The sequence below is a fragment of the Vipera ursinii genome, assembly GCF_947247035.1.
Source record: "Vipera ursinii genome assembly, chromosome: 2".
In the NCBI taxonomy this organism is placed as follows: Eukaryota; Metazoa; Chordata; class Lepidosauria; order Squamata; family Viperidae; genus Vipera; species Vipera ursinii.
Window position 1 is genome coordinate 172,699,259 of NC_139513.1, and position 13,887 is coordinate 172,713,145.

Here is a 13,887-nt window from a genome sequence, read left to right on the forward strand (position 1 = left end):
GTATGTATTAAATTTATATGCCAGCTATCACCCCAATAAGGCAACTCCAGGCGGCTTGCAGATTTTTAAAAAAAACCCAGAAGGTTAATTAAAATAATAAAACTCTGCAAATTAAAAATTTTAAACTATACAATATTTTTTATAAAATTCAAAACAACCCACAAGTAGGACAGCATTCTGAAATAATAGGATTGTCCTTGGCCACTGTAACCATAAGCAAACGTCAGTAAAACTGCTAAATCAGGAGCAAATGCTGCTATCATACGTTCAGAACAAGTCTCATTCATTACTGAATGAAGTTCCCAGGCACTTGATTTATCAGTGGGCCTCTTGGAGGATGAACATGCAGTCTAATTAAGATTTTAGGTGATACCTGTAATTTCACAATATAATTCACTATCAGCACATTTTTTCTGTTATCACTGGGATGTTGATTAGCTGAGCATTTCTTATGTCATAGAATTCATGAAAATATACACAAGAGCCAAATTTGTATTGCTGTCACAGGTTAGAGGACTGGAATGTTACAGATAAAAACGTTTTTTAAAGCCAAAAATTGCTATCTGTAACTACATGTTTTAAGAATTGGTCACATGGCCTTAAGCAAACCTCCACATCTAACCTCCTTAATATGGGGTAATAATGTTGGCCAATTAATACTTTCTGTTCCAAGTGTTAATGTCAAACAATATGGTAATTAAATCCATGCCATAATCAGCATAATGTTGTAGAAAATTGATGAGATTGTATGGATCTTCCTGATCGTTTTTTCTTCTCCCCAATTTCTTTCCTCCTCCTCCTTTCAGAGATGAGATTAACGGGATTCGGTACAGGATTTCTTGGTTATTCGGGATGCTCTGTGACTACAGGACTCCAATTCTCTTGAGTAACCAAAAACACTCGGTACCTGCAATTTGCAGCCACTCAAGAAGGAAGCTGGATAAGGAGAGAGCCTCTAGCCAGAACATGCTTCTTTATTATTATTATTGTGCCTCCTCCTCCTCCTCCCTGCCTTAAGAATTCCCAAAGATATACTTTCTCTCTAAATATTTCTCTGGAACTGTTTTGTAAACTACCTGTAATATCTTTTTAAAGCTCTCTTCCAATAACGGTTATGTTAACCTTGAATAAGGCTACACACAGTGTTAATTGACTGAAAGAAATTATGCAGGTATTGCCTTTTTCACTACTCCATATTTCCATTTTTCCCCCTCATTGACTCACCATTTATTCTGCTTATCTGTTTGCCACAGGTTTTACAGGTAGTTTGAAACAGGTGCACAACTGATGGATCAATGCATATGTAGCAATGAGATGTATTGTCAGATAAAAGATATACCGGGAAGCAATTTTGCAGCTTGGAGCTAGGCAAACGCCTGGTTTCTCTTAAATGAATGATTTCCCTGGTTTATAATCTCTCTTTAACTACAATCCAGGAAATAAAACTGTAGTTTAAAACTTTGCAAAACATAAGAAATATTAAAAACACTTTGTAGTTCGAAATAGACATATTGCTTAACATGCCAAAAAAGGTTATCCTGTACAATTGTCCTGTAATTCTATCCCAAGATAGTCTGAAGCCTTTTGCAGAATCGTATTTTTGTGTCTTTTCATCATTTGTTAATTCTATTCTTGATACATTTGCATTGTTCCAAAAACACCTGCCCATCTATGATAGTTTCATAATAAGTTTTCTCTCCCTCCCATTTTTTACTGACATAATATACTTAAAGGGGAAGGGTCTTACTGAAATGAATGGGGGGGGTGTCTATATTTGCTGAAATATTTTCTCGTAGTTTTTTCGGATCATAATGAACCAGAAATAGTCATTTCTTTTTTGCAATACCTTGGATGTCAGAAAATTTCTTAATATTGTTCAGTTGAGAAAGTAATATAGAATGGGCAATCTCCAGTTTCTTGGGCAGCTTTCTCTGTGCTAGGAAGTAGATGCATATAATTACCCCTTCCTCCTTTGGCATGGGATGCAAGTGGTTTTGAAAGCTATTTCAAGGATATTGTGCCAGGCACTGGGAGAAAGAAAGGCAGAGAAAGATATTTCGGGTTTTGTTTATAATATTGCCAGACAACAGTATTCTGAAGACCGTATGGTTGGTCGGTTCCCCCCTCTGGTGAAAATTGGGTAGTACAATATACTTATTTAAAGATCCCTTCTTGACTACACACTCGATAACAAACATTGGTTTTATTGTTAAGTTATATTGTGTGAAAATCTCCTTCCCCTCTTAATTGAATGACATCTGTGGGAATTTGATAAAAAGAAGGGGTTAATAAAAAAAAATTATCACGCCTTTGAATTAAAAAAAAACACACACGAATGTTAATATATAAAGGTTCTTTGGGGTTTCTCAATAGAAAGAAAGTCCCTGTAGAATAGTATGCCCTCATCCCTCAAAATGCAATAATAAAAATATGTATTTTTAAAACTTAAGATGTAAATATTAATTTGCATTGTTATCTATGTTTCGGTTACTGTAAAGAAGACCTTTCACTGTCCTCTATATCATTCAAAAGACATTGTCAGCAGGCAGGGGAAAGTTATGCTTGATTCAGAGAGACAGAAAACCAAGGCTACTTGTGTCAAATACTGCTTAGTGCAGAATTTTTCGAACTGCTTCGTGATATCCTGGGAATTTTTGAGCAAATCTGGGAGTGGGTTGCCAAGTTTTTTCACCATGCGCAGGAAAAACTGGAGCCTATACTCCTTCTCTGGCTAGGTAAGCTGGTTTATCCATTCATTATCAGGCTGATTGCTTTGTTGCCATAGTGGGGCGGGTCCTGCAGATCTAAGATCTTGAGCCTACCATACCCAGTACTAAAGGCCACAAGTGTTACTTAGTTAAATTTAGTGACTGCCCAACTCCACTAGACTCTGGGCTGCACACAAAGCTAAAAAGACATAAAAACAGCTAAAGAAATTACATTTAGAGGGTGATCATGACAGTAGATATAGAAAGGAGCTGAGCAAGGGTATTTTTGACTGTATTCTATGTTGATGCCCAAAGGGGGAGTGCTATGAATCAAGGTAGTCCGGGGTGCTCAGCTGCTGATCTGCTGGTAGGGGAAGGAAAGGATGCACCCGGGGAAGAAAATAAGATGGCACTAGGCAGGACAGACAAATACAATTGGCTTGCTCAAAAAAAACACCAGATCGTGTTCTGACAGGACTCCGGCTTTGCATATGAAGAACTAATAGTTTGTATAAAGGATTGGCCAGTGCAAAACCCCCAAAACTTTACCTGCGTTAGTTGTTGATATGTTTCTCTTCTTCCTCATTCATAGGGGATGATATGTATTTTTATTCTGGGGAGTCATGATATCACAAAGTTCAAAAACCTCTGGCTTAGTCATCATAACTAGCTGTACCAGCTGTGGAAAGTTTAACACTATCCATGAGGTCCTAGATAGTTTCAGTAAGACCTAAACACAAAGTTAGGGGAGGTAAAAGATAATCCTTTACTTCACTTAATGGGACAATGGGACAAATTGTCAGACTGAACTCTGCCTTGGACTTGATCATTTTTCCCTTGAAAATAGCATTGATAAGAATCTGGGACCATTTGTATTAAAAATTTATGAACCATGTATGTGTACATCCACTTCCAACTAAACTATAGTAGCTTTTCCTGAGCTATCCACACGCAAACAAGGGAGGTATGTAGACAACCGTGTGGATCTATACCCTTCCTCCATAAAGGGAAACTAATAATACTGTAGCTTAATAAGTAAGTATATATGTTCTTGCCAATGCTTGCCAATAGCAAGAAGCTAGTCCCTGTCATTAAGAGTGGCAATGCCATATCCTTTCCATTGGCAAAAGTAAGCCAGAGAAAATAAGTAGACACATGTGGAGCAATATGACACAAATGAAGGACTGTATAATGGAGCTGTGTGATGCTTCCAAAAAAGGTGCATTGGAGTGCACAAAGATACAAAAGTAGCACTTCCTACCTTTAATGTTTACATCGCATAAAAGAGCATGTAGAATAGATAGAACTGAGTGAAGGTACTTTGCTGGCTGAGGTGGTGTCCCTTCCAAAGTCAAGGTGCAAAATATATGCATTAACTACTGATAACTGAAAATGGGAAATTCCACTAGCATCACTTAATAGGAATAAAAGGATGGGGAGTAAAAAGTACTGCTTTTTCATGTGCCTTAGCAGAGATGGAACTGAAATACTCCCGTCTGACGCTGATTCTGAAAAAGACGGTTTAGAACAGGGGTGTCAAACTCAATTTCATTGAGGGCCGCATCAGCATTGCAGTTGCCCTCCGGGGGCCGGGTGGGTATGGCCAGGGTGGGCGTGGCCTACTGGGTGGGCGTGGCTAGACTGCATATGGCCTACTGGGTGGGCATGGCCAGCTCTACATCGTTCGCATCAAGGGTGCCTATGGAGGCCTGGGCAGGAATGGGACAGATCTGAGGGTCTCTGGTAGAAGGAAAGTCTCTGGGCCAGGGCCAAGGCAGTGGGGGCCGTTCCCTCACTGTTTCCAGGATGGCTTCGCGGGCCGCATGAAACTACTTTGCGGGCCAGATCTGGCACCCGGGCCTTGTGTTTGACATGTCTGGTTTAGAAAATCACAGGAGGTAAAATGATGATGCTAACTCTTTACAAAAGCTGCATACTGATCCGATGGAGTACAGTTCGAGGAAAGGATAAGATTAAAAAATATTGATGTCCAGCTTAGGTCTGGCTGACTCTGTCAACTTTTCAGTTCTTCTACTGATGTGGCACCTCATGTCTTTCTCCCAGATACCTACATTGAAGTGACACGATGAGGAAACTTTAGAATTTAGAATTTCATAGATCTTTTCTCCAAGATTTCAAAGAGCAGTAGTGATAAAGGGCTTTAGATGAGGTCATAGAAAAGGTTAGAATGTGCTACTCCTGTCCATATGAAGGGCACAATTAGATTTCACTGTTTTCTCGATCTTTTGCCAGGGGAGCATAATCTTTTAGATAAATAAAATACAATTTTATACTGAAGGCACAAAGTTCTGATAAATTACACGAACTAGGCTAGCCACAATCTGGTTTGTAGCTTGTGCTGTGTGAAGCCAACCATTGTAATTTACTCAACAGACCATGTCTTAGCTTTCATAATACAGAAGAACAACTTAAAAAATTATCTCAGCCTCTAATTTTGAAAGAAAAAGATGAGCCTTGACAATGGGACCTAAAGGAACTGTTGGGTCATTTTTCCAGCTACTTTTATGGCACCAGTGGAGACAGTTCAGCAGTATGCAAGAGGAAAAATGAACAAAAGTCGCAGGAAGGATCTCCTTGGTTGCATTATATTAACCATTCTTTACTTAGTCCAATGTTATTGGTGAGCCATGAACTGGTCACACAGGCTGGCCGGATTCCTGGGCTAAAATATGGCTGGGTACTTAACTTACTATTCAGTAAGTAAGTGCCCTCCCAACGAACCCTCCAGTTTTGTAATCCTAACCAAACGGGAACAACCAAACGAAGGGGAAGCCCCACGGTAGCTACAACCACCATCCTCACCTTTCCGCCGTTTTTCTTTATTATGTTTTAAGATCCCACGCCTTAGAATCAGGGGGTCTTCAAACTCGGCCCTTTTAATGACTTGTGGACTTTCAACTCCCAGAATTCCTCAGCCAGGCATGCTGGCTGAGGAATTCTGGGAGTTGAAGTCCACAAAGCATAAAAGGGCCGAGTTTGAAGACCCCTGCGCGGCTTAGATCGTTGATCCCACACAATCTTCTCTTTTTCCAGGAGAAGATGCCTCCACTGAATCTCTGGTAATCGTTTTCAAACAGCCCAGCTGGGGGAAAAGAGCGAGGGAAGGCTGACTTCCAAGAAAGCAGGGAAAAGCCGAGGAGGTTACAATAGAGTCCAGGGGTAGGCAACCTCGGCTCTTTTATGACTCATGGACTTCAAGTCCCAGAATTCCTGAGCCAGCCAAGCTGGCTCAGGAATTCTGGGACTTGAAGTCCATGAGTCATAAAAGAGCCGAGGTTGCCTACCCCTGCAATAGACAGAGCAGCGAGGTGAGGGCAGCCCATCGGCGGCCACCGGCGCCCGAGCGGGCCGGGGGGCCGGAGCTAGGCCCTTCCCTCTCGGGGGCGGAGCCACCTCCCCCTACCTAACCTCGGCTGCCTTTTTCTTCTCCGGCAGAAGGCGGCTTCCCAGACGCTCTTTTGCAACATGGCTGGGGCCGCCTGGCGTGCCGGGTGGTTCGTGCGCCTGGCGGCCCCCTCGGCTTCCTACTGCACTCGCTTCGGGGCCGAGGGACCCGCCGCAGCGGCGCAAGCCTCCCAACCTAGCCCACCCTACGGCAGCAGAAAGCCGCACGGCCGGCGGGTCCCGGCAGAGGAAGAGCCGGCCGCCCGAGCTTTTTCGAGCGCTCCAGCTCCGGGGCCGGATAACAAGAGCTTTCTCTGGGCGCGCTACGGCGAGATGAAGCGGCTGGTGCAAGGTGGGTCGCCGAATAGGAAGCGAGACCTTTCCCGCTTTTGTGGGCGAGGGAAGAGCCCCTGCGGGAGTTGCTTTGGGCAACCGGGCAGGTCCTCCCACCGAAAGGCGCTTTTCCTTCGACTCTCTTTCCGTCTCCCCCGCGGCGGGACCGCTTCATTGTCCTCTTCGGTCTCCCGGCCTTCTGTTTTTTTGTTCCCCCTTCTGAACAGGCTCCCGTTTAGGGCCGTTAACTTCGAGATTTCCCCCTTCCTAAACGCCACCCGGAGGACCTCCGTGACCCGCGCGTTCCGCCGCTTCTCGTCCTCCTCTGAGGGCCAAGTGGGATGCCGGGCTTTTTGCGCACGCCCGAGCTTGCACGTCGAAAATGTTTTTGAACAGGAGTCTTCAAACTTGGCCCTTTTATGACTTGTGGACTTCAGCTCCCAGAATTCCTCAGCCAGCTTTGCTGGCTGAGGAATTCTGGGAGCTGAAGTCCACAAGTCATAAAAGGGCCAAGTTTGAAGACCCCTGTTTTTGAACCTTGCTGGCCCCGTTCCTGATTTTTGTCGCCACCCTCTCGATCTGACAGACCTTTTTTTTTTTTTTTTGAGGGGGTGAAAGGGGTCTTCATCGAGAGCTTTCTTCCCTCGCTCCCCTTGAAATCTGCGTTCGAGAAGTGAACGCCGACTATAATTGGTCGCCCCTTTTTAATGAGAACTTCGGTCTCTCCTTTGCACCCTTGCAATGAGTCTGATGGCTTTCGCGTCGTTCCTCTCCTCCTCCTCCTCCTCCATCTATTTTTGGAATTCGAGGTTTGCTCCGGGGTCTGCTTTTTTCCCCCCACCAGGCATTCGGGCTGGGTTAATATCCCCTCTCTCCCTCCCTCCTCCTAGTTTGCAGGACGTGCTGGGGGTGGGAGGGAGTGATTTGTAGCAAGTTTATACAGTACTGCTTTGTGTCTGGGAAGACTTAGTGGGAAGAAGAGAATAACAACAGAGAATCCTATGGGGTGTTGAAGGTCAATTTACTGTGATATGTTCCCACAATCTTATTTACGTTGCTTTTTCTGCTGACTGTATATAACATTTCATGCGTCTAATATCTCCAGCTGATAGAGTGTTACAAGACTCTTGATATTAAGGAATGAATCATTTCATTTCTAAGGTGCTTGAAGTGTCTGTTCTGGCTGCAACAGCTTTTCCTACTGCATCTAACCAAGGCCAACAACATTTTTTCTTGCTGCCTCCAGGTTCCCTTGATCTCATCTAAAGCCCACCAGAAATATATTTGTTTAGGTTTAAAGTAGTATTTTCTCACTCCAATACCATCCATTGTAAGAGTTTCAAAGTGCATGTAATTGTTCTGCAAACTGAAGGATGGGTGAGCAGTAGAGAAAGCCCAGTAACTGCAGCTTTGGTGGACTTTTCCACTGAAGTTAGCACTCTTTCAACAGATTAAAGTCTGCAAGCAAAACCACAATAATTTGGGAGAGTATATGAAAGCATGTTATCTTTGGTTTTAAAAGCTGCTCTATCTGAACATTCTTTAAACATGAGCCTGGAAAAGAAAATCCCACTTTTGTCAGAGAAAAGTCTCTTCTAAGGTTAGAGTTGCTAGACCTGGGTTTTGAAAGCATGTCTGTGTTATTTCATCTCTTTATCATCTGTTGTCTATTATCCAAAGCATCCAACCTTGGCAACTTTAAGACTTGTGGACCTTAATTCCCAGAATACTCCAGCCAGCCATGATCTAAAACAGGGGTGTCAAACTCACAACATCACGTGACGTGTCATGACGTATCACAACTTTTTTCCATTGCTGGCAATGGGGTGGGCGCAGTGTTGGCATGACGCATCGGGCCCGTGGGGCCAGCAGTTTGGAATTCTCCCTCTGTGTAGTTAGTAGATCTAATCTCCTCCAGAGCAAAGGAGATTCAAATTTGTGTAAAGAGTAGAGTGGTGCTTCAGTTGTTGGTTGGGGATCATTGGAGTTATGGTCCAAGCACATCTATCCAGGTTAAGGAAAATTGCTCCAAATGGTTTAAGAGTCCACTCTATCCACAATACAGATGGTCAGCTTTCAAGGAGTGTTGGGGATGACACTTAAGCCTTACAGTGGTGCAACATTTCAGCTGGTAGGGCTGCATTATGCATAGGGCAATCTGTTCCATTCTTACCTGTTTTACAGAAATGTAGTTTTCTACTTTTTGGGATAAACAAAGTAGTAAGCCTATGCTAAAGCATGCACTACTTTTTTCTGAGTTTCCCACCTGACTGGTGAGAAACACCATTAATATAGTTGGGGCCACTGCCAAATCGCAGTGGCACCAAAGGACTTAGGATGAGAGTAAGGGCCACTAAAAAGGTGTTTGGGAAATGTGTGATCCTGAGATTATACTTGCTGTAGGTCAGCCTATGCTTTGTGAGGGTGCTGGATAGTTAATGCAACTAACAAAAGGAAAAATAATGCATTTGTGCACTCCAAAGTTGTTACATGATAGCTGCTATCATACCCAGCCAACGCAAAGCTGGTGCCACATGTTATTTATGATTCTGTATCTTAATGTTTCTAAGGTGTAAGAGTTATCTACAAGGCTTGACACTTCTCAGTTCTTTTCTGATATAGCCATGCCATGAGGGATTCATATTAATGCTGGGTGTTCATGTAGCAGCAGCGATTTGTTTTTTTTTTTCAAATTAATATGCAGTGAAAGAAAGTTGGCTGGTTTCGTCTTTGTGTTAGCTAGGATCAAAATATTTATTTTGGAAATCCACAATTATCCAAGTCTCTTCCTTATTTGCTGACTTCTTTCTTTCTGGCTGCTAACAAGCGTGCCACGTCTCTCCCAATCTCCTTTTCTCCTCCTCCTCCTCCTCCTGCTGCCCTCCGCATTGCATGTGTATACAATTTCTGCTTCCTTCCTACATATTGCCAGCTCTTTCCCAATAAGCTGTGCCATCAACGGTCTGTACAGTATTGCGTTGTCACTGCCTGACCCAACAATTTCTTCTGTTTATTTGTCAGGAAAAAGACCTTACTCATCCTAGGGGTTGTTTGGTTTGTGTTTATTTATATATATATATATATATATATATATATATATATATATATATATATATATATATATATATATATATATATATATATATATTAGCTGACTCACCAATTGACAAATGGCAGCTTCTGTTGCTAATGTGTCTGCTTGCATATGAAAAGCCAACCAGTTCAGATTTCCAGTTGCACAATCACAAGACAACTGAAGCATCAAAATCTGTGCTGTGTTAGGAGTCTGGTGTCACGTAGCTCATCCTTGAAAAGTATAACAATTGCCTTGATAAATTAGACTAAAATTGGATTCTGATTCTAGTAGCAATGACTAGCTTGTAGGAAGAAGCAAAAACTTTCAAGCAACTTCTGAAGTGAGGGGAGGAGAATGTTGCAGGAAGGAAAAATAAAAGTTTAGAAGAAATAAGGAGACAAAATCCAGTATTATGTAAAGAAATCTTTAATATACTATGCCTGAAAGCTAGTAGAGAAGAAAATTGAGCAAGTACCTGTTTTTTTCCTCAATCTATCCCTGCCCTGATATCCAATACCCCAGGAGAAATGAGCCTATGTGTGAATTTTTAAATAAATAAAGCAACAAATATTGCATTTTGGCTATTGCCATTGCAAGTTAGTAGTAGACTTCTCCCAACAAAAGATAATTCCAATTCTAAACCTGTTAGGCCACATATTCATGTATCTGCATGTTTATTTTTAACTTGTTCCTTAATTCCAAAAGAAACAGAAAAATCTTGCTTCCAATTAACTCTTTTTCTTGTTGAAAATTCAGTGGAACATTGATAGTTATTAATTTATTAATAATTATTATTTACAAGGGGGAGTGCATTGATACTATTTTAGTAGGTCACACTTTCATATTACTGATTTACAGATAACTCAGATCTATTAAAGTGCTATCGTGATATTTCTGCATATGCATGGAATCTGGTAGTTTTACTTAGTGATGAGAAGACCTGCTGCAATTATATGGAGGCCATATAATTTTGTATGTTTCAGAAAACGTAGCTGCATATGAAAAACAGATTCAAGGATTATGATAAAAACCTACAGCAGCGATCATTTCTAGCTATCAAACGTACCAAACAGATAAATTTCATAATAAATTATTAGAATGAGAAATTATTAGGTGTATCGGTGTATATTAAATGCTAGCCTATTTAGTAGGATGGCTAATTAGGAACATCCAATTTTGTTTCTGGTCATGATTTTATAAAAAAAATTAACATCTCTTTGCATCTTTTCTTCATAAACATTCTTTGCAATAGAGAACTCATAGAACAGTGATGGTGAACCTTTTAATGACCGAGTGCCCAAACTGCAACCCAAAACCCACTTATGTATCGTCAGGTGCCGGGTGGGCATGGCCCATTGGGTGGGTGTGGCCCATTGGGTGGGTGTGGTTGCCGTGGTAATGGCAGACTGGGTGGGACTAAAAAGTTCAATTAATTCCACCTTGCGAGATCTTTTTTTGTCCTGCGAGAAGTTGAAATTGATTGAACCTTTTTTTTTTTGCACATGACGGTGGAGACCTAAAGCAAAAAGGTTTTATAAAACCCTGCTGAAGGCCTAGGACTGGGGTGATGGCGTGTGTGCCCACAGAGAGGACTCTGTGTGCCACCTGTGGCAAGCGTGCCATAGGTTCACCACCACGGTCATAGAATAACTGCTGATGACTATATACCGTAGTCAGAAAAGTGATATAAATGTGCTTGGGGACAGATAGGTAACTTTAAGCCAGGCAAGGGCATATTTTTTTAAAATTGACGGCTGAGGCCACAAAGGCAGGGCCACGATTGTATAAATGGGCAGGTTCAAAATTTCTAGATAAATGTTTGTTAAAATATAACATATGCCTATGTGCTGGCCAGAGTGTTTTTAAAACTGTCTGAAGTTGACATTCCTGCCCTTGGGGGAACCATGAACTCTGCCATTTTATATAAGAAAAACACATTACGTATACCCATTAAGTGGGCCAAAGACAAGCAACCAGTCTTACAAGAATTAAGCATATTAATTAAAAACAAAATGCAGGCTGCGAAAAACTGGAAGGGTAAAGAAAGTATAGGAAATCTGACTCCTTGGTGCTATTTTGGACTAAAGCTCCATAAACTCAAGGCAGCATGGTCAGTGGCCAGGGAATATGGAATTGTTGTTGTTGTTGTTAGTTGCGAAGTCGTGTCCGACCCATCGCGACCCTATGGACAATGTTCCTCCAGGCCTTCCTGTCCTCTACCATCTTCTGGAGTCCATTTAAGCTCACGCCTACTGCTTCAGGATTATGGGATATATATATATACGAACACCCGCGAAAACCATATATATATATATATATATATATATATATATATATATATATATATATATATATATATATATATATATATGTTTTCTGAGGTTTTCGCGGGTGCCTGTATGTGGATCCTTCTCAGAAAAGGAGAACAAACTTCATCCCTGGTCCAACACTTTGAAGCCACGGGACATGAAATTGATTTTAAAAAAACCAAAACTATCGCCAAAATTGAACATTTTAACAACAGAATAATCAGAGAAGCCATTGAGATAGAAAAACGCCCCCACAGCATGAATAAACGAGATGATACCTCTCGTCTACCAGCCATTTGGAAACCCGCCTTGATTGACAGACGAAGCTCAACCACCAAGAATGATACCAGACCCAAACTCATGATAACATCACATGACATCACCACCACACAACCATTCAAAAAGCAAATCCGAACCCACAACGATAAAGACACACAACCACAAAACAGAAACCTAACTACAGCTGCAACAGCTGCAACATCAGCCACTTTAAACCCCTCCAAACCACACAATAAACAAACTGACACCCACTATAAAAACATGGCACCACCACAAACACGAAGCCGAACAAAAGCAGCACAACTCACCAGCTCAGGTCTGGAGCTGGCAGCTGAGACCAGCCCATCCACTCAGAACACACCCCCACCCAATCAGAACACACCCACCATTCAAAACACACTCCCACCCAATCAGAACACACTTGGTCCCCTACCCAATCAGAGCACACCTCCACAGAACACACCCCCTCTGGCAGTTTAAAAAAGAGGAACAAACAGCCACATGCTTCTCCCAGAAGAAGGAAGCAGAAGCCTGATGATGACGGATGGGATTCCGTCGAAACGTTGCGCCTACACCTTTAATTCTACGCGGGGAAAAACCCGAAAAACCAAGGATCCATATATATATATATATATATATATATATATATATATATATATATATATATATATATATATATATATATATATATATATATATATATATATATATATGAGGTTTTCGCGGGTGTTCGTATGTGGATCTTTGGTTATTCGGGTTTTTCCCCGCGTAGAACTAAAGGTGTAGGGGCGACGTTTCAACGGAATCCCATCCGTCATCATCAGGCTGGAGGCTTCTGCTTCCTTCTTCTGGGAGAAACGTCGCCCCTACACCTTTAGTTCTACGCGGGGAAAAACCCGAATAACCAAAGATCCATATATATATATATATATATATATATATATATATATATATATATATATATATATATATATATATATACACACACACACACACACACACACACACACACACACACACCAAAATATCTAGAAGGAAGATGGGTGACTCTCTGAATTAGAATATTCCTGAAGTGTTTGGGATAGACTTCTGTTTAGCACGACATAGTGTACCGTGTAATGTTGTTGGCATTCCCATTCTCCTACTTGGTAGTGATGCAAGATAGCTTTGGGTTGGGACACTGCTGAATTGCTGCCCTATACATTGGATTTTAGTATACTTTACAAATGTTTGGAATGGGATGTTGATAAACAGCAATAACTTTAAAGCATGATTTGTAACGCCTCATTTATTTTATATTTATATTTTCTATTTCTTAACTGCCTATCTCCCTCAGAAGGTGGGTCTGAGAAGTGTACAATTTCACTAAAAATAACATTAAAATCAGAATTTAAGATTATAGATTAAATCCCATGATTCTTCCCTCATAGGATTTAGAACAGTTTCATTTCATCAAGCCTTCAACCCCTTAAGCCTAGCATTAATTCAACTTCCGGTGGCTGCGCGGCGCCGGAGACAGCCTTCCCGGGCTGCCCGCGGCTCAGCTGAGTGTTTTTTCGCCCGAAACAGCGTCGATCAGCTGTTCGGGCGAATTTGAAGCCCCCTCCTCGGGAGAAGAGGAGGGGGTGAGGCCCCAGGTAGGGGTCGAGTTTTCCGGGGCCGCCTGAGCTTGAACTCCCCCGAAGCCTGGGTTGCTCCCAGCTGGCCAGCGTCTCTGCTCCGGACTTCTTGGAGCAGAGCCAGGCGTCTGCGACCACCCCTGCCTGAAGAAAGGACT

General features: G+C 41.9%; 1 protein-coding gene across 1 annotated transcript in view; it reads left to right on the forward strand.

The window, feature by feature from the left end:
- The first annotated feature begins 6,163 nt into the window (after positions 1-6,163).
- The window catches only part of LOC310636194 (5'-nucleotidase domain-containing protein 2-like), a 34,228-nt gene continuing 26,504 nt past the window's right edge, over positions 6,164-13,887 (forward strand). The window contains exon 1 of the mRNA XM_083355790.1: positions 6,164-6,465. Within this exon, the coding sequence (XP_083211916.1) occupies positions 6,195-6,465 (271 nt within the window). The 5' untranslated portion in view covers positions 6,164-6,194. The remainder of the gene's footprint in view (positions 6,466-13,887) is intronic.